Genomic DNA, 21449 nt, shown 5'->3' with positions numbered 1-21449 from the left:
GATGAAGCTTTCCTTTCCAGGACATCAGAGATGTCCTCCTTCTTCAAAGAGTAGGGCTTCCCTTCCTCCGCCTTTGATGCTGAGGCTTTGCATCCAACACATCATTCTCTGCAACATTTGTCATCTCCAGAGGGATCCTACCACCAAGCACGTCTTTATTTCCCTCCCTCTCTCTGCTTTCTGTAGGGATCATTCCCTTTGTGATCCCCTTTTCTATTCATCCCTCCCCACTACTCTCCCTCCCAGCACTTATCCCTGCAAGCTGAAGAAGTGCTACATCAGCCCATTCACCTCCTCCCTCAGCTCCATTCAGGTGAGGCAACACTTCACCTGCAAGGCTGCTGGGGTCGCCTGTTGTATCCGGTCTCCCAACGTTGTCTCCTCTACATTAGTGAGACCCGTCGTACAAGGGGAGACTGTTTCGTTTGAGCACTTCCACTCCATCCATCTGAAGTGGAACTTCATCATGGCCAAACATTTCAATTCCGATTCTCATTCCTGTTCTGACATGTTGGTCCATGGCCTTCCCTTGTACCAAGATGAGACCTCTCTCAGTGTGGAGCTACCCCTTATATTCCATCTGGGTAGCCTCCAACCTGATAGCATGAATATGGATTTCTCCTTCCAGTAAAAAAAATTTCCTTCCCACTCCCCTCTTCTTCTATTCCCCACTCTGGCCTCTTACCTCTTTGCACCTGCCTATCACCTCCCCCTGGATCCCCTCTTCCTTCCCTTTTTCCTTTGCTATCAGATTCCTTCCTCTCCAGCCTTTACCATTCCCACCCACCTGACTTCACCTTCCAGCTACCCTCTTCCCTCCGCTCACCTTTTTATTCTGGTGCCTTGTCCCTTCCTTTCCAGTTCTGAAGAAGGGCCTTGGTCCGAAATGTCCACTCCCGACTGTTTGTTCATTTTGTGTATGTTGCTTTGGATTTCCAGCACTTGCAGAATTGCTTGTGTTTATTCTATCTTCATAACCTTACTATAACAATTGAACATTTAATTTAACACCACACTAGATCACAGCTTTTCATTTCAGTTGTGCTAATATTGTGCCAAAGGTATATATTTTTATATTGAATAGGCTTTCTTCCTTAAATTATGGGATTATGAATTTAAGAACAAATTACCATTTTCATTGCAGTGATATAATATGGACCATATCTTTGGAACTTGCCTTGTTAGGGGGTTATGAGATACTCCTTGAATGTTTACATTTAAAGACCCGACCTCAGTAGTTTGAGCTGATAAAGATGATCTTTTATGACCTAGGAAACTCTGATTGAACCTTGCAGAACTAAAGGGTTAAAAGCATTGCAATGAATATCTTAATATGGATTGCCTTAATATACTCTCAATCACCCAGTTCTGACACTCAGATTGGTTGATTCCTAAATAATGCACACCTCCTTGCACAATGTTGCTCTTTAGCATATCATCAGAAACAGAAATATAGAAGACTTCATCTGCTTTGTCAAAATAGTCACCAGCTATGTTTGGCTGGATTAAGAATCATGCAGAGCAGGTAGGAGTAATTCAAAACAATTCTTTTTCTCCCCTGCCTTGATTTTGAAATTGTTTTTAAGAGGAAAAAGCAGTGAAAGTGCAGCAAAAATATGAGCAGTGCTGATGCCCGTTAGTTCATGCCATTGCCTTGGACCAGTCAGAGAGGAGCAATGCAGGTGTGGGTCAGAGAGATGAGGGAACAAGCACAAGGATAGCAACCAGTCACATTTCAGACACATCCATATTTATACAGCTAAAAGAAAACACACTACAAATGTGGCTGCAAAAGCATTTTTCAATCAGTTTGATGATCCCACTATGAATGTTTTAAAATTTACAACCTGCTGGGTACAGATTCCAATTTGGACACTTTGATCAAAATATAAAACATTACTGTTCCATTGTAGATATCCGATATAGAGAGTTCTGACAACTCCTATATTTTGTAATGCTGACATGCCAATTATTTGCATAGATGTGTCAAAGGATTATTTACATTTGCAGGCTCTTGTACATTGTTTAAAACATTTAAAGTGAAATAAGATGAAATAGCCCTTCCCCAAATCTCTGTCATAGGGCTGCATAACAGAACAATCATTGCAGCTCATATCTTATTGTAGCATGCAAAATACTTGGCTCCCAAGAACTGTGCTTGAATAAGGGTGGTTAGAAGACTATTGCCTTTCCCAGCTAATTCAGATATTTCTGTAATTTAAAAAAACACTTAGCTTATCCTGGAGAACCAAGCATTCACATGAACATAATACATAATGCAAAGCACTGTAATAATCAGGCTAAATGAATCATTTCTGAAAAAAAAGAATACAGATTTAGTGGAAAGCAAAGAATTTTCAGCAAAGCTTTTGACATAGCATTTCTTCCAATTCAGCCTTGCTAACACCAGATGGCACTCAAAGACCATTCTGCCTACTTTAAATAGTTTCAGGTTGTCTTCCTTTGTTGGAAGTTCTTGGTTCCTTCCATTATTTCTGGAGAATTATTAATTCCAGTGTTTATTTTAAAACCAATTCTTGTCCACGTGCAGCTGTTACTATATTTTGGCCTTTCAAACCAAGACTTCATGTGAGATTTATTATGTGGTAGATTTTTCTGAAGTTTCTGTCAAATATTCAGCAATCCAGAAATTTTTGAGCCTCGAGTGAGTCTGAGGTGAACTTAATCCAGCATGAGCAACAAAAAAGAAAGGTATATGCTCTCCCATATACGACACCATCAGCCTGAATCCACACCATGAAAAGTTCTGCCTTGTGAGCTGAGAAAGTTTAGAAAAGAGCTGTGAAGCATAAGGCGAGAGGCCATGCAAATATGGACCCGCTGAAACTTAGTGAATGATCCCCCTGTTAGGGCACTGCGTTCTATACCATGATGCTGTTCCAGGTTTATCCAGTGTCTCAGTGTGAGGATTGGAGCTCACCCTCTCCCTCTTATACTTCAAACTGTCAAAGAAAATGAAGAATACAAAAAAAACACATCAAGTTCATTTTCATAAATAAAGAAATGTTGGTTAGAACTCCAAACACATCTATGACTAAGTAATCTCCAGCCACTGAAGTGGAGAGTATGCTTTAAATCCAGCACTGTACAAAAATCTAAGTTCAGAGCAATTTAAGCTAAGCATAACACTGCTGTGATTCTACAGCATCCCAATTGCTGAATCATCCATACACAGCACAGCTATGCTCAGTTCAAGTTGTTAACCTGCCATAAACTCGGAGTTGTTGCATTAACCACCAAGTGGTGATAATCCAAGAAGCCATGGCCTGCCTTTTGTTCAGTTGGGTCACCTTGCTAGATCACAATTAAGCTCATCCCTTTGCAAAGTGGTGTATCCTACTTCTAAGAAGGGAAAACTGATACTGTTTTTACTTACATACTCTTCCTTCTGTAGCAGAAAACAGTATAGAAACAATGTTTTTGTCTGTCTATGCATCAACCAAGATGCAGAAATAGCTTATATTTTAGGGGAATCAAATGGACAAGTCTAAAGGACGTAAATTTTTATGTGTTTTCTGCACTCCTGATGGTCGAGATGTTTTCTAAGACAATGGCAATTTCTTGCTACTCATTCAAATGATGTTCTAATTATTCGTACAAGGAGATATCCTAGTTTACTAAGCTCTTATTTATCACAAGGTACCACATCCCCATACCCACTCCCTGTCCTCCCAACAACTCATTTCCTCTTGTCCCTCCTTGCTCAGGCATTCATTACTTTTGTCTAGAATGTGTTCCAGATTCACTATTAAATGGAGCCATATGGAACCTCCATCGGAAGCTTCCTGAACAGAATCATTGGACCACCACACAGGGCGAATTCACAGTTAACATTAATTCCTGGAACCTCCTCAGTTCTCTACTGCAACCTCCGTGGAAATTCTGACTCTCTGGGGCTTCTACCAAAATTAGGGGCTGAAATTAGAAAAACAACATCCCCCGCACCTCCTCTCCTCTGTGAGATTTTCAGCTCAGGCACAGTTCCTGGCACCAAGCCCGCAATCAAGGAAAACAATGAATGGGGATGAATGATTTCCTTTAATATCTGCCTGCAGTCCTGACATTCACCATCTGAACAGCAGATATTCTTGGAGGGCTCCAGCAGACAATGTAAGTGGAGATCTTGGTTAAGTATTGTTGTCATCAGGGTACTGGACTGCTGTGGAAAAATGGCCTCCACCAGCATCCCTCCTTCCATTACCACAGTCAGTAATCTAACCAGAACACCCAAGCTAACTGCTGCTCTTCACGATGCAGGAGGTGTGGAGTAAGTAGTGCAGAAAGCGATGATGTGCAGGCAAATCCTCATCCTGCCCTCCCAGTAAACAGAAACACAGGAGATGAGCAATTAGTGTCAGATCTGGCTTGAGTGGCAGCTAGAAAAAACAGGCTATGGGGGAAGCAACACTCGTGTTTATAGTTCCTGGCAAAATCTAAGTGTATTTGGAAAGAATAGTGGAAAAATGACGCGACATGCATAAACTTCATCGCATGTCAAACTGGAATTGAAGAGGAAACCTAATGAAAAAAGTATGTAATATTAATCCTACATTGAAACAAACCATGAACTCGATTATATATTGCACCAATGCCTGGTTTCTGAAGCAAAAATAAATTGGAGCTCGGCTTACCGAAGTAACAATTGACAAATAATGCTGATTTTGTGCAGTACAGTTGTTATCTATAATATTATTCAATGAGCTTACTCTATGGATGGCAGAAATTTGTTCCATCGCAATGATTCGTAACAACAGTCCCCCCTTCCCCGTTTGCACAGTTCAAATCAGAATATTCAAAGATGATCCAATCTGCTTGTGGAGCTAGTGACTCTTAAATGTTACAGTAATAGACACATCTGCACGGGGCTTTAATGCTAAAAAAGTGGAATTTCATCTCTGATTGCTTCTTGTGATTATTATTCAGTGAAAATTGTCATAAGTACTTACCTGTAAAAACTAACTGAGGACTGAATCAGCCTTGGATGTGATGGTCTTTGCTTTTGAGCAATCTACATTATACACAATGCAGGTGGGAACCAAGTGAACTAGTGGAAGATTACTATCACAATGCACAAATAGGCAGGCAGACATAAATAATTTTATCTGATACTACATCTTCTCCTCGCATTATAGTCTCTCTGTACTTCAGAAAATTTATAGTTCAAGAAACAGAAAAGAAAGATTAGCTTTATTTGTTACATTAACATTGAAACATAGAGCAAAATGCGCTTGGCGTCAAATCAAATCAGTGAAGATTATGCTGGGAAGCCTGCACACGTTGACACGCTTCCAGCACCAACACAGCATGCCCACAATACACTAACTCTAAATGTATGTCTTTGGAATGAGGGAGGAAACCAGAGCACCCAGAGGAAACCCATGTTGTCACAGGGGGAACGTACAACTCCTTAGACAAGCAGTGGGAATCAAATCCTGATCTTGCAGCTGGTACTGAAAAGCACTGCACTTACTACCACACTACCACACTACCATGCCACCATATAAGGGCCCTTATATGATTGTACGGCTGGTTGATCATAAAAAGCAAGAGTTGGAGCTGAATAGTGGGGTATATTTCAATGAGATATTGGCTTTTTATATCATGTGGGACCTGGGATCAAACCTAATTAAAGAGAAATGAAAGACTCTTCATTGGCAGGGACTATAGTACACTAAAACTGTATAAATGCTATACAAACATGCTATACAAGAGCAGGAAAAAATCATCTTAGTGTCAATTCAAAGTTCAACCTAAATTTATTATCTAAGTACATATATGTCACCACATACAACCCTGAAATTTGTTTTCTTGCAGGCATACTCAGTAAATCAAAGAAACTTCTGGCCTTTTTCTCGGCGGGTGGCAATCAGCCCGGGCCTAATAATGAGAAAGGACGTGTAAGTGGAGCAGCCATTGTTGGAGAGGGGAATTGTTAAGAGTTAAGGCTTTGATTTAAAAGCTTAGGTGAGAACAGGCTTGGGTAAGCATAGGTGGAGGTTCTAAGTAAGTAAGAGAGAAAGTTTCTGGTAAGATTTCCTGTTAGTAGATAGCTAGTGCATTGAGAATGGATCTGGAGGTTGTACAATGTTCCCTGTGTGAGATGTGGGAAATTTGGGAGACCTCCAGCCTCCCTGATAACTACATCTCTACGAAGTGCATCCTCAGCAACCATGTTTAGGAACTGAACCTGCAGCGTGACGACCTTCAGTTCATACAAGAGAATGCAGAGGTGATAGATGGGAGCTACAGGGAGGTAGTCACTCCTAAGTTGCAGGAGGTAGCAGGTCCCTGGGTGACTGTCAGGAGAGGGAAAGTTAGTCACTGCAGAGTATTCCATTGGCTCTTCTCTGGCACTGGCACTGAGTCTGTGGCTCAGAAGGGAAGGGGCAAGAAGAAGAGTGCAGTAATGATAGGGGATTCCATAACTAGATGAGCAGACAGCATGTGAAAGAGACACTAAACTGCTTTGCTGCCTCCCAGGTGCCAGGGTCAGGGAAGTCTCGAATCAGGCCCATGGCATTCTAAAGGGGGAGGGTGAACAGATGGAAGTCTGGGTATATATTGGTACCAATGACATAGGTAGGGAAAAGGAGGAGATTCTGAAGAGAGAATACAGGGAGTTAGGCAGAAAGCCAAAAAGCAAAACCTCTAGTGTAGTTAACTCTGGACTGCTGCCAGTGAGGGTAAAAATTGGATGATATGGCGGATGAATGCAAGCTGAAGAATTGTTGCATGGACACACACACACAATGTTGGAGGAACTCAGCAGGGCAGGCAGCATCTATGGAAAGGAGTAAGCAGTTGACATTTCTGCCAAGACCCTTCTTCAGGACTGGAGAAAAAAGACAAGAAGTCAAGAGTGCTAACTTCTCATTTTTTTTCCCAGTCTTGATGAAGAGTCCCCGCCCGAAACGATGACTGTTCACTCTCAGCTGCCTGGCCTGCTGAGTTCCTTCAGCACTGTGTGGGAATAGTTGCATTGAGCAAGATTTCAGATCACTGATCAATGGGATCTCTTCTGGGGAAGGTATGACTTGTATAAAAAGAGCAGATTAGACCTGAACCCAAGGAGGACCAATATCCTTGCAGGCAGGTTTGCTAGAGCTGTTGGCGAGGACTAAAACTAATTTGGCAGCAGGATGGGAACCGGAGTGATAGGGCTGAGGAGCAGGTAGTTGATTTACAAGTAGATGCAGTATGTAATGAGACTGTGGGGAAGGACAGGCAGGCAGAGGGAGTGGGGTGGCTCTGTTGGTAAGAAATGAAATCAAATCCTTAGAATGAAGGATCAGAAAATGTAGAATCCTTGTGAGTAGAGTTAAAATTGCAAGGGTAAAAAGACCCTAATGTGAATTATATACAGGCCTCCCAACAGTATCCAGGGATGTAGACAACAAATTATAATGGGAGGTAGTATTGTTGCTATTACTAAGAGAAGCTGCTAATGAAACTGAAAAGTCTGAAGATAGATAAGTCACCTGGACCAGAGTTCTGAAAGAGGTAGCTGAAGAGATTGTGGAGGCATTAGTAATGATCTTCAAGAGTAACTAGATTCTGGAATGGTTCCGGAGGACTGGAAAATTGCAAATGTCACTCCTTTCTAAGAAGGGAGGGAGGCAGGAGTATTGAAATTATAGGCTAGTTAGCCTGATTTCAGTGGTTGTGAAGATGTTTAAGTCTATTATTAAGGATGAGGTTTCAGGGTTCTTGGAGGCACATGATAAAATAGGCCAAAGTCAGCATGGTTTTCTGAAGGAGAATTCTTGCCTGACAAACCTGTCAGAATTCTTTGAGGAACTAACAGGCGGGATAGCGAAAGGGGAGTCAGTGGATGCTGTTTATTTTGATTTTCAAAAGGGCTTTGACAAGGTGCTGCGCATGAGGCAGCTTAGCAAAATAAGAGCCCATGATATTACAAGAAAAGTACTAGAATAGTAGAAGATTGGCCGCAGGAGTCAGTACTGGGACTGCTTCTTTATATGTCATATGTCAATGATTTGGATGAAGGAATTGATGGCTTTTTGGCCAAGTTTTCGGATGATACGAAGATAGGTGGAAGGGTAAGTAGTGCTGAGGAAGTAGGATGTATGCAGAAGGACTTGGACAGATTGGGGGAATGGGCAAAAAGTGGCAGATGGGATATAATGTAGGGAATGATCATGTATTTTGGCTGAAGAAATAAGATGTGGAATGTTTTGTAATGGGAGAAAATTCAAGAATCAAAGCTGTAGAGAGACTTCAAAGTCCTCATGCAGGACTCCCTGAAAGTTAACACTTAGGTTGAGTCAGTCATAAAGAAAGCAAATGCAATGCTGGCATTCATTTTGAGAGGACCAGAATATAAAAGCAAGGATATAATGCTGAGGCTTTATAAGGCATTGGTCAGACCACACTTAGAGTATTGTGAGCAGATTTAGGAAGGCTATGTTATTGGGTATATGTAAGATGGAGGTTGATAGGTTCTTGATTAATCAGACTGTCAAAAGTTATGGGGAGAAGGTAGGAGAATGGGGTTGAGAAGGATAATAAATCAGCCATGATGGAAAGGTGGAGCAGTCTCAATGGGCTGAATGGCCTAATTCTGTTCCTAGGCTTAATGCTCATATGATGTTATGGAAACATAATAGAATCAATGAAAGACCACACCCAACAGGATGGACAAACAACCAATGTGCAAAAGGCAGCGAACAGTGCATGTACAAAGAAATGAATAAATAAGGAACAAGTATAGAGAACATGAGATGAAGAATCCTTGAGAGTGAGTCCATAGGTTGTGGGAGCAGTTCAGTGATGTGGCGAGTGAATTTATCACCTCTGGTTCAGGAGCCTGATGGTTGAAGGGTAATAACTGTTCCTGAACATGGAGGTAGGGGTCCTGAGGCTTCTGTACCTTCTTGCTGATGGCAGCAGTGAGAAGAGAGCATGGTCTGGGCGGTGGGGGTTCTTGGTGACGGATGCTGCTTTCCTGTGACAATATACTGTAGATGGGCTCATTGGTCATTGGGGGGGAAGAGGGCATTGGTGTTTCTATACCAGGCCATGATGCAAACAGTCAATATACTTTCCACCACACATCTGTAGAAGTTTTTTCTAAGTTTTAGATGTCATGCTTACTCTTCCCAAACTTCTAAGGAAGTAGAGGTGCTGCTGTGCTTTCTTTGTAACTGCACTTAAGTGTTGGGCCTAGGACAGGTCCTCTGAATGATAACACTGAGGAACTTAAAGTTGCTGCCCCTCTCCATCTCTGATCCCTTGATGAGGACTGGCTCATGGACATCCAGTTTCCTTCTCCTGAAGTCCATAATCAGCTTCCTGGTCTTACTGACATTGAGTGAGAGGTTGGTGATGTGGCACCACTCAGCCAGATTTTCATTCTCCCTCCTATATGCTGACTGGTCACCAGCTTTGATTCGGCCAGCAACAGTGGTGTCATCAGCAAACTTAAATATGATATTAGAGCTGTGCCTAGACTCACAGACACAAGTATAAAGAAAACAAGTAGAGCAGGGGGCTAAGTACACAGCCTTGTGGTTCACCTGTATTGATGGAGATCATGGAGATGTTGCTGCCAATCCAAACTGACTAGGGTTTGCAAATGAGGAAATCAAGGATCCAACTGCACAAGGAGGTATTAAGGCCAAGGTATTGAAGTGTATTGATTAGTTTTTAAGGGATGATAGTATTGAATGCCAGCTATAGTTGAAAATGAGCATCCTGATGTATGTATTGTTACTGTCTTAATGTTCCATTCAATTGATTCATCAAAAAATTTTCAGACATTGACAAGCTTTTATGTAGACACACAGCAGATCTCTAGATCTAGTGAGACATCTTGTATAGTTTTGCTCTATAAGGTGGGGATTTTTCAAAATTGGAGTGATTGTACCTGGCAGCACCTGCAGGTGGTATCATAAAGAGCAATGAAAAGTTCATTTGAATGGAAAAACTAATAGGAAGTTCATGTTGATGGAAAAACAAGGTCAACACCACCTTGAAATAGTGACCTGAAGGATGAAAATGGCATTAGTCATCTTTAAGACCTAATGGGTATGGTAATATTGAACCCTAATAATATTGTGGCACAATCACAAATCAGAACACTTAAGTACGGGACTAGATAAAATTATTGACAACAAGGATGGTATAAAGAACATATACATATATAAAGCAACACACATGAAAATGCTGGAGGAACTCAGCAGGTCAGGCAGCATCTATGGAAATGACTAGATAGTCAACGTTTCAGGCTGATACTGTTCTTTAGGATTGCATACATATATAAGTATATACATACTTGTATATATGTTTGTATACATATAGATATGTATACAAACTGTTCAGTGAAGTAGTGAACAAGGAGATAAGTTATTTGTTAATTAAAGTTATCAATGAATATGAGTGTCATAGTAATACAAAATGTGCAGTTTCGTGGATCACAGGAAACACTTCCAGTGCTGCGCAATGATTTGTCTTTAAGCACAGATTAAACTTTTACAAGTTTATAATTACATTATTAGGGCCAGTCCAGCATCCCCAGGTTTCTGACTTGCTACCTGAGTAAAGGTCATCAGTGGCATGTAGATTTGTAGCCCCTTGGTTAGGATCTAATACTGTATCACTGAAGCAGATGGATTGCGGGAGGTTGTTTTACTACCCAACTGAGATCTGACCGGAGATGAATTGACACAGTGCTACTGCAGCAGAAAAGGCAATAAACCATATCTCTCTCTGTATTTTTTCTTCATTTATCTTTATCTTTAATCTCAAATCCTTGCATCGTCACCCTTTCTAGTTTCACAGTTCACATTTCAGGCAATGTTTTACAATTTTCTCTTGTCCTGCTGCATCTAGAAAACAAAAAAAAAGGATTTGTTGCTATTTCTTCATTTTTAAAATTGTGATTCATGGCATCCTTGAAAAAGTGACAATTTTAGGTAATGCTTAAAAGTGGCAATCCTTTATAACAGCATGTCAGAATAAGCAGGTGTGCATTCTGTCTGATCACTACCGTAGCATATAGCTAATGGATATCACCGTGCTATGATTCTATTGCCTTTTTTTCAGAGCAGTTCTCCTGATCTCCTGTCATATCTTTGGAACACCCACAGAAGAACATCTGTTTATGCCTTTTCTCCTGGGTTTATGGCAATTTCCTTCTGATTTTGTGAGGTAAGGGATTCAGGAAAATCTTCAATAAATTCTATCCCAGGATTTTATTCACAGAAAAAGATGTGTTATTTGTAAGTGACACTGCAAATATTGGAAGCATTATTTTTCTTCTCCCTCATTTAGATATGTTGGAGAATTTCCAGCTTATTCTGGTATATTAATGCTGGGGGCTGGATGTGACTGCACCCAACATCTTTTCTGCCAACAGTGTGTGTTTTTTCAGCTTCTTCAAACCTTCACCTACTCCTCACCTAAGGATGAAGCACCAGAAGGTATTCCTGTGATCCAGTAGACAAGGCACAAAGTAGGAAATTAATTTTGCATTACATTATCATTATCATTCATATTCACTGGTAACTTTCACTTGCATTGTCTTCCTAAGCACTTTTTCAAACGATCTTTCCTCACCTATAAGAGGAAACCAAAGTCTGTCATCCATGGGATTATTCTAGTAAATCTGTTCCGTGCTTTCTCTCTATGACCTGTAAAACGTTCCTAGAGTGAACAGATTAACTAGAAACTAGAGATAATTTTTGATGATATTTATGATAAGGCAGGATCTATGCAAAGTAAATAAAGAAAAGAACATTATTGTGGGAAGGGTGAACCAAAGCAAGCTGATGAAAAGTGATTGGAAAAAGAAGCAAAGGTAATTTCAAGAAAAACACAGTCATGCAGCAAGTAGCCATTATCTGAAATTCACTGCCTGAAAGGCTGGTGGTAACAAATATGGTCATGGTTTTCAAAACATTTCAAAGACAGGAGTAATTTGGGATGGAGCCAGGGAGTGAGATTACATGGCTTGCTTTTACAAAGAAGCTTGTTCAGCTAAGAGAGCTCCTTGACCTTATGATCGTGACATCACCTCCAAGCCTAGCTTTTAATGCCAATTCATTATTATCCTTGAGAAGATGGTTCTAAGTTCCCTACTTAAGATGCTGAAGGTCTTCTGATGATAAATGGGCAGTGACATATTCCCAAGTTGAGCTGGTCTGAGGTACTTGCATGGACCTACTGCCTTTGTTCTATATGTAGAGATTGAGTATTTGGCACTCCAGGAGAAGCCTTGTCGACCTCCTTGCAGTGGATCAGATCTCATATTCAGGGTAGTGAATTGGATGCCAATCAAATGGTCTGACATGTCCAAGGAAGCAGAGACTACATGTGTGCTTATAAACAGGAGGGGTAAAGTGCTTTCCCTTGTTGCAAAGCACTGTGCAGCTGGTTGTTCTGTCTTTTATTTGTAATGATTTCATTAGTAGGTTGATCAAAGCATTAACACTAACCACAGCAACAGTATTCAAGCGTAGTAAATTTCCTAAAAATATTGATATGAGGCCAGTGTTCATTTCAGGCCATTGCCAGGGCCGTCTTATAAAAAGACCCTGATGAGTTTGAACTTTTGTGTAAGTCAAGAACTACACTTAAGAATTGTACAGATTTGATCTGGAGTCTCCAATAATTTATGAAAATTGTTGGGCCCTGGGAACTCAAAGGCAACTCTAGATCACTGTAGGCCAAAAAACCTGCTCTCCAGAGCTACATGCATGTATCTGACATCACAGCTGTATGTGTGCTCATTGGAATCCTCAAGGTTTCAAAGCAGATGAACATATAAATATGTTCTGTTTGAAATACAGCTGTTTGTGAGACTGCCAACAACTAAGCCACAGTGACACTCAGAACATAGAACAGTACAGCACAGGAAGAGGCCCTTTGGCCCAAAGTCGTGCTTAAGTAATTACGTTAATGACCCCCAATCCCTTCTGCCTGCATATGCTCCATAATCCTCCATTTTCTCCACACTGATGTGGCTGTCTCAAGACCCTCTAAAAAGCCTCCATTGTATCGATTTCCACCACCATCTCAGGCAATGGATTCTAGTTACCCACCATTCTCTCTAATCCAGGCAGCATCCTGGTAAACCTCTTCTACACTTTCGCCTTAGTTCCCATGCCCTTCTTGTATTGGGTGACTGGAATTGAATGCAATACTCCACCTGTCACTTCTCTAGTCAGATCTACTGTACATTCTGCTGTATACTTTGGCACTGTTCTACACTACCCACAATGCTTGCACTTCTAAACAATGGCCATTCCTTTCAAATACATTAAATAATCTCAGTTTGAAGAAGCACAATCCGTTTGTAGAATACCTCCCACTCATCTGTAGCTCAAACTGCTCCATGTAGGTAATCTGGAGGGAGCCTAATCCATCCTAACATAGCTAATGGAAAACACTAGAGATCGGATCAGCACACCTCATTCTGTTCCAGACAGTATCCATATTCTGAGCAGGAAGGCAATGAGAGAAAGAGAAAGAGTGTGGTAGAAGAGAAGGAGGTAAAGGGATAGACAATGAGTGGGGAAGAGGGAGGCGAGGAGAGGAGAGGGAGAAGCATGTGCAAAAAAATTAATGACATAGAATTTACAGCACAAAACATGACACTCAGCCCCATTTGTCTCTTCTGGTGTTAACAAGAGCTTCTTCACCTTAATTCATCTAAACCTCTCAGTTCCTTGAGAAGACCAGAGCAGAGAAAGGAAGGGTAGTAATCAGAGAAAAGAAGGAAGGAGATGAGGATAGAAGAAACAAGATAGATAAGCAGCAGAAAGGAAGGAGACAAATAAGTAATAGCTAAGAACGTCTCTGGAGAAAAATAGAGTAATTTACTTCCTGTTTCTGTTTTCTGACTGGGCATCTTTTTCTACTGAAGGATAGTTGCTAGATTATTCTTTTACCCTACGTCTTTCCGTATCTATCTAGATCAACCTTTTTTATGCCATGGACCAATACCACTAAACAAGGGTTCAGTGGGCCCCAAACTGGGAACCCCTGTTCTAAAGGTAGTTATTGCGTGAATGACTCAGTGCCTATAGAACTTATTTCCCTCAGTAAATGACTTGTGCGAAATCCCAGGAAAGTCCTGAAACTTAATGTTCTGGGGTGTAAAATAATGGGTGTTTAAAACACTGATTGATAGGAAAATTAAAAAAAAACTGTTGATATTCTAGTTGAAGATTTTCCTTTATGGAGATATATCTTCATTTAGCTTAACTCACCATAATTACACTGACGCCTGCAGTAGTATTGCTCTGCTTTGTTGCTGGATTAAAGTGCTTTTTCAATTTGCCAGTTACTGCTATCTGCATGTCTTGCTCTTGTGCCATATCATCCTGCAGGAAAGAAGTATTTAACAGGTAAAATCTCCCAGCTGCTTCTGCTCTTACAACTGACCCCCAGACTGTGGCGGTAAGTTTCTGTGCCCCCGATAGAAGTCAGCACAATTTAGGTTAAATTTAACAGTTGGTTTGCTGAATACAAAGCATCAACATCCACATGAATAGTGAATCTAATTCTAATAAATGCCATCTTAAACAAGTCCTGAACTAGTCTTTATCATACAGATCTTCACAATAAAAGTAATATTATTAAAGTAATTACAACATAAACTTAGTTAATTTTTATTTTTGTAGAACATTTATTCATTTATTGTTTATATATTCAAACACAGTGCGGTGGAGGCCCTTCCGTCCCTTTGAACCACGCCACACAGCAATGCCCTGATTTAATCCTAGTCTTATCATAGGACAATTTACAATAGGGTTGCAGTAAATTGGTTCGTCCCATACAGGACCGTCCTTGTCCCATACTTCCCCCGCCAAGGTAGAGCATTCCTATGAAACTGTAAGCCAAAATGGCGTAAAGCGAAGAAGCAATTACCATCAATTTATATGGGAATAATTTTTGAACGTTCCCAGACCCAAAAAACAACCTACCAAATCATGCCAAATAACACATAAAACCTAAAATAACACTAACATATAGTAAAAGCGGAATCAGGAAGTTTAAGCCAAAACCGATTTGTAGAAAAAAATTGGCACGTACACGCATGCGCACACAGGTGCCCGCGCAAGGCTTCATGGTCATGGTAGTCTTCCTCGAGGTAAACACAAGTGTCCCGTATTTGACTGCTACTTTTGTCCCTTATTTGGGAGTGAGAAAGTTGGCAACCCTAATTTACAATTACCAATTAACCTACCAACTGGTACATCTTTGCACTGTGGGAGGAAACTAGAGCACCTGGAGGAAACCCATGTGGTCACAGGGAGAACGTACAAACTCCTTACAGACAGCAGTAGGAATTGAACCCCAGTTGCTGGTACTGTAAAGCTCTGTGTTAACCATTACGCTGCTGTGCTAACGAGGATTAGCAGACTATCTTGAGAAATATCTCCTGCAATTTTCACCATTATTGAAATTAATGAAAAAGAATCACTGAATTAGGCCCCGTCTGGCAAGATGGTGGCACATGCGAACACAGCAGCCTCTTGGGGGCCAACCAAAGGTGCATTTTCTTTGTTAAATGTGTTTTATATGATCAAAAGACAATTCTACTCAAAGAATTTCAAGCACAGCAGGGCTACTCCATCAGTGAGCTGCTCGTTGATAGCTGTAACTGGACTGATGTTGGTGAGTGAGCCAGCTGAAGTGTTGAAGGGGCTGGTGTGATGTTTGAGAAGGGGCCAGCTGTGGTGTCAAAGGGGCCAGCTGCGTTGTTGAAGAAGGAGGCGGGCGAGGTGTCGTAAGGCCTGGCCAAGATATCGGTGAAGGAAACGGTCCAGATATTGGAGGAGCACGCTGGGTTGTCGGAGGAGCCGTTTCAATACAGAGAAGCTGACTAGGCTGCAGACCATATTGCTGCCCGCTACCTGCAAGTATCGAAGTTGGTGCAGTATAACCGTGGGAGATTATCTCAGACAATTCACCTATGATCACAAGACTCTTTTGGACAGTGATAATGTAAGTTGTCACAGGCTTGTTACCCTTGTCTGGTGGAGGGACAGACGACATGGGAGCTGTGTAGCCTCAGTTTCAGTAAGGACTAGGCCTCAAGGCTTGGGCTTGCCTGCTGCTGCAGACCAGGTGAGAAGATGCAGAAGTGTTACAGAGTGGTGACTGCGCTTGGCTGGGGCTTGGCTTCTCCTATTGGTGCTGCCCTCCCGTGTTCAAGCGGTGGAATGACAGGCTGGATTGTGAGCATCTGCACACTGCTGGGAGACAGTACCATCAATTGCTGAACATTGGTGTTCAGGGTCTTGGACTATACATATGTTTTTTTTTGAGTGAATATACTCCTTTGCTCACTACTTTGAATGTTTTGCACCTTGGCCTGGAGGAACGCTGTCTTGTTCAGCTGTATCTACAATATGGTTGAATGATAATTAAACATGATTTGATTTGAAATCATCTTTTCCAAGTTTGATCTTTATTGTTTAGTTCCGTAATTCCAAATAATATTTCTATCTTTTTCAATATCCTTAACTCACAGCTGCTTGGTTTCCAAACTGAAAAGCTCACTCATCATCGAGTTTCTACCCAGATTGTCTCCAGTTTCACTTTAGTTATTTCATTCAGGGGATTTACAAATACCTGCTCATTGCACGCTACATTGTAGCTCTGAAATAGTCTTCCCATTTACAAGGCCAGGACTTAAATAATATAAGGAACTATAAGATGAGGAATTGTTTAAAGCAAGAATATAGAAAATAGTGTTCTCACTGCGTATTTTTCTCCCCTGAGAAAAACATCTGTTCAGCAATAATTTTAGCCATCTATCTCTTGATCAATTACATTAACAGGTCCGACCATCCCTTTAAATCCAAGTTTACCTCAAAAATCAAATACAGTGGATTCCGGTTAATGAGGTCATCAGTTATTTGGTGGAGCTGCTTATTTGGGACAAAGCTTCAAGAACAAAAACTAATCACAGAAAAGATAGGATTCCCTTTGTTTATTTGGGATGCTCTGCATTTTAATTACAACAGAAGACTGTTGCCGAACAGTGTTTAACTAGCGTCACTCTTGTGCACTTGTGTGGCCATCGAACGCTGCACCATGCTTACAGCGAACAGTCTTTAAATAGCATCAGTTGTGTATGTTCGATTTCAAATAGTGTTGATTATTGTCACTGATAGTTGGTGAGAAATAAGTAGTAAGTCAATTCAGAAATGTTTTGTTCACTGTCATTTTAAGCTTTCAGGTTTGGAGTTGCCAGAAATGTACAAGAGCTAAAATGAAACAATTTCACTACTTCAACAAGTTAGAAATTATGAAGAATTTGAAGGTATCAACAATCATCTTGAATGTTACAATGAAAGTGAAGATATGGAGGATTCAATTGTCAAAAGCATTGTATAAAGGCAGTTTACTATCTGCACCAGGTGTCTGCACTGATTTTGTTCATTTTACTGTCAATCAAAAGAACACAACAGTACGAATTCCTCCGCTGAGAACTGTTAGGAACTACAGTTTTATAGTACTGTAGTAGTTTTGTTAGCGTACTAATTTATTCTGTATTTCATTTAAATACATAATTTGTTACTCAGTTAAATGGTAGTTTGTCACTTTTATACTTTTTTAACTATTTCCATGCAACTTTGAATAATTGGGCCAAATTGGGATAAAATGTTTTGGTCCCAATGTATCCCAATTATCTGGAATCCACCGTACTTCATTTTTATAAAAAGAGTATGACAAATGAGTTTGGTGATTTCTGTATCTGTTTTCACCATTTATACTGAATTTGTCATCACACTTGTATGCTTCTAATCTTTTCGTAGATCTACACTGTTCCCCGGTTCATAATGAATGGTTGTCTCTCAACATTCTGTATAAATGATAGATGATATCTACAGTATCTCTAGAGAGTGACACATCTGAGCCCATTTAGTCTATACAGGATTTCCATCCTAGTTATAATTAAGTAATTTATCTTATTGGGAATTTCATAGCCCAAAGTAAGTGTGCTGCTCAAGTCTTTGCTAGTATTCGGAGGAGGTGGTCACTGTGAACACCATTACGATCGATCCTTGGCTGCTCTGTTCTTTAGTATTCGAGTCTTGCGACGATTTCACTATCTTATTTTAAATAGATACTTTGGCCAGGCAGAAAAGGGAACTTGCAATGCAATACTTAATGTCCACTCGCTGCCACTGTTCATTTAGACTTTCCTCTGGTGAAGCCTGTACATTTTGTTGTATTGTCTCAATACTCACAGCCACCCAGGGATGGGTCAGAACTTTCTCAGCTGTGTAGCGTGACTCAATATTCACTTGCAGCATTCGACTAATCAATTCCTGCAAAACAAAATAGCAACACTGAAGCCAGAAGCATTTATAGTTACAGACTCTTATTTACAATAGAGATAGCTTAGTGTTATGTGGGTTCCATTTAACTGTACCAACAACTGTACAATTTTATAGGTAGGTGACAGGCTACAGAAACCATTGCTATTGAACTCAGAAACCAGCAGCATACATTTCAGAAGAACTCAGATTGAATAGGGAAGCTATGCACAGTGCAAGGTTTTCTTCATCTCTTATGAATGATGAGGAAACTAATGGTCATGATACTTTCTGACTTGATCATTCAGTTTGAGTGTGGGAAAAGAGGCGCGGCGCAGTGTAGTCATTGCTCATATTCAACAATGCCTGAAGAAATGCAGCAAATCTCTTTTTAACATTCATTTTAAATATCACACTTATTTTCTGTTACAACCTTTGGGTCAATGAGTTCTAAGTTCTTCCAGGTCTTTGTGGAAGAAGTCTTCATTTGAATTTCTTTTCAATTGTTAGTTTAATTATAAGACCATGTTCCATATTCTGCTACGTTCACCATATACAAGAGTCATCCCAGGCAGACAGACTTCCCTCTACTATTCTCAGCAGATTAAGTAAGTCTCAGAAGTGAGTTTGTTTCATAGTCCTGCAAGCAAAATGTAATTCTTCAGTCTACACCCATCTAATGCAAATATGTTTCAATTGGTTGATAGGACGTGAGTGTATGCAACTACAACATGATATAAATCATCATTCCTTTTGCTAGTTAAACTTGTCTGCCTGCTGCCCTTCATTCATTTGACAAGATGCCACAGATTAGGTCAGGATTTATTTTTGTGTATCTCTAGCTAACAGCCATTGAGGAGGTAGTTGTTAGCCACCTACTTGAACCGATACTGTGTTTTTCTTGGAAAGGATTGTGCAATTGGCGGTATTCCTAGTTGCCTGCTGCTGTTGACACCTGGGTGGTAATAGTTTTAGGTCTGGTAAATGCTTTCAGACCAGCCTAAAAGAATAAAATTTTACAGCTGGTACACACTAAGGTGTGATGATGATGAAGGGAATACTCATTTAGGGTGATGGATGGGGTGCCATCCAAATGAATTGGATGGAGCAGCAATCACTCATAGCATGTGCCTTTTATTTCTCACTTCTGGTTACCCAGTCTCTGATGTGATCCAGTTGCTAATGTATTTCTATGGCTATTCTAGTTGAGCCTCTGATCAATGGTAACCCTAGGACTCTGCTGGAATTGGAAACTGACCATCAAGTGTAGGTGGAAACACGAGGAAATCTGCAGATGCTGGAGGTTCAAGCAACCCACACAAAACTCTGGTGGAACGCAGCAGGCCAGACAGCATCCATAGGAAGAAGCACAGTCGACGTTTCGGGCTGAGACCCTTCGTCAGGACTAACTGAAAGAAGAGACTTTCAAATCTCTTACTATCTCTTCTTTCAGTTAGTCCTGACGAAGGGTCTTGGCCTGAAAGGTCGACTGTGCTTCTTCCTATGGATGCTGTCTGGCCTGCTGTGTTCCACCAGCATTTGTGAAGTGTAGATGGATACTTTTTGGCAAAGGCTGTAAATTCCTTGCAGTTAGGCTGGGTGAATGTTAGTTGCTGTGCATTAGACCACACGTAAATAATATTCAGGTCTTGTTGCGTTATTTTATCTCTAACTGTATCCAGTTTGGATGAAAGGTCAACCATTCTACTAGCATGAAAAGTATTGCCAAGAGTTCTGGGATGCCTTACCCCAGGTCTCTTGTACCTGTTTTTTACATTTCTTCTGTTAAAATCTTGCAAATCTTCCCCCCCCCCCCCACCAAGTGAATTAGAATAGAATAGTTAACTATCTTAGATTAATATAAATCTTATGTGATTAAAAAACTTACATGAAGAATTCTTGCTCAACATTCTTGTCCAAAATGAATGGGGAATACCGCTTCATATTTGAACGTTTGTATGAATCATTTCATCTCTGACAAATATCACATGCAGAGAACAGATATCCAATAAAATATTGAACCATGCTGTTGCTTGTTATTTTTGCATAAGGCTTTGAGATAAGTTACAAACATTGTAACTAGCTTATGAATTGTGGTTTTGCCACAGAAATGGAAGCGACATACATACTAAAAAATACAAGCAAATGCTGAGCAATTATTTAAAAATAACCTACAATTCAAGGCCAGTTCTAGGTATGGTCTTGCATTATGTGGCTCATATTAACAATTTTCCACCCCTTATCCCAAAAGCTCATGTTGGAAGAAGGCTCGAAACATCGACTGTTTGTTCATTTCAATGAATCTGCCTGACTTGCCTAGTCTCTCCAGCATTTTGTGTGCTTTTCATTTGTTTATGAATTTCTTTTTACATACTTTAGCAGAGCCTGTGATATTGTCCCAGTAAGGGGATGGAAACTCCAGGCGGCCAACAAGAATCTGGTCAAACAGGTCCTCCTGCACATTGTTCTCACTGTTGAATCATAAAAATACAGTTAAGACAATGGACTTGGAGACAAGCTCAGTCTAGTTCATTTGCAATTTCTGCAGTGGTCAAGGAAACAGTTTTCTCTATTCCTGAAAAAAACAATAGCCAAAAGAGCACAGGAGAGTGAGACAAAGAAAGACATCATAAAGACTGCCATCTGGGTTGGTAATTGCCAAACATACAGAAATGTGCCTGTCTGTATTTTCCAATGACCATGATCAATATTGCCAATGGAACAGCTCAACGCCAATTCACATTGACTCATATAGGAAGATGAACAGTAAGGCTATCAGTACTCTGATATTCTGGACTAAATTAGACTAACTTCTGGCATCCACTCTGGAAGATGATGTCTGATTTGCCCTGCACCTCCAGAATCTTTGCTATGCTGTGCCTGGATCCCAATAAATGAAGGCATGCAACTGCAATTTTTGCCCTTGAGGTACTTAACATCTCAAAGAAAGTTGTGGTTTATCCATTTAATGTGCATTGAAATTACTGTTAATTTGATAAGTCACAAAACTACCAACCTCTGGGTCTGAAAAAAATGACTATCATAAACATAGGGTTAAACATTGCTGGACTATAAAAGAAATAAATATTTACAAATTTTTATTTTAGTCTTTTCTCTCTGTCACTTTTAACG

General features: G+C 40.4%; 1 protein-coding gene across 5 annotated transcripts in view; it reads right to left on the bottom strand.

The window, feature by feature from the left end:
- dclk2a (doublecortin-like kinase 2a) overlaps positions 1-21449 on the bottom strand; it is a 367725-nt gene that overhangs the window by 14099 nt on the left and 332177 nt on the right. For 2 of the 5 annotated variants that reach the window (XM_072256046.1, XM_072256047.1), the window contains 3 exons: positions 20692-20788; positions 18249-18329; positions 14253-14366 (listed from right to left, as the gene is read on the bottom strand). In XM_072256046.1, coding sequence (XP_072112147.1) covers positions 14253-14366; positions 18249-18329; positions 20692-20788 — 292 coding nt within the window. Of the gene's footprint in view, positions 1-1016; positions 2964-10786; positions 10869-14252; positions 14367-18248; positions 18330-20691; positions 20789-21449 lie in introns of those variants that run through there. The other 3 variants (XR_011885758.1, XM_072256049.1, XM_072256048.1) reach the window with 3 other exon arrangements.

Source organism: Mobula birostris, chromosome 4, assembly GCF_030028105.1.
Source record: "Mobula birostris isolate sMobBir1 chromosome 4, sMobBir1.hap1, whole genome shotgun sequence".
Lineage (NCBI taxonomy): Eukaryota > Metazoa > Chordata > Chondrichthyes > Myliobatiformes > Myliobatidae > Mobula > Mobula birostris.
Note: the sequence above shows the minus strand (reverse complement) of the source record. Positions and strands in the feature narration are given on the sequence as shown.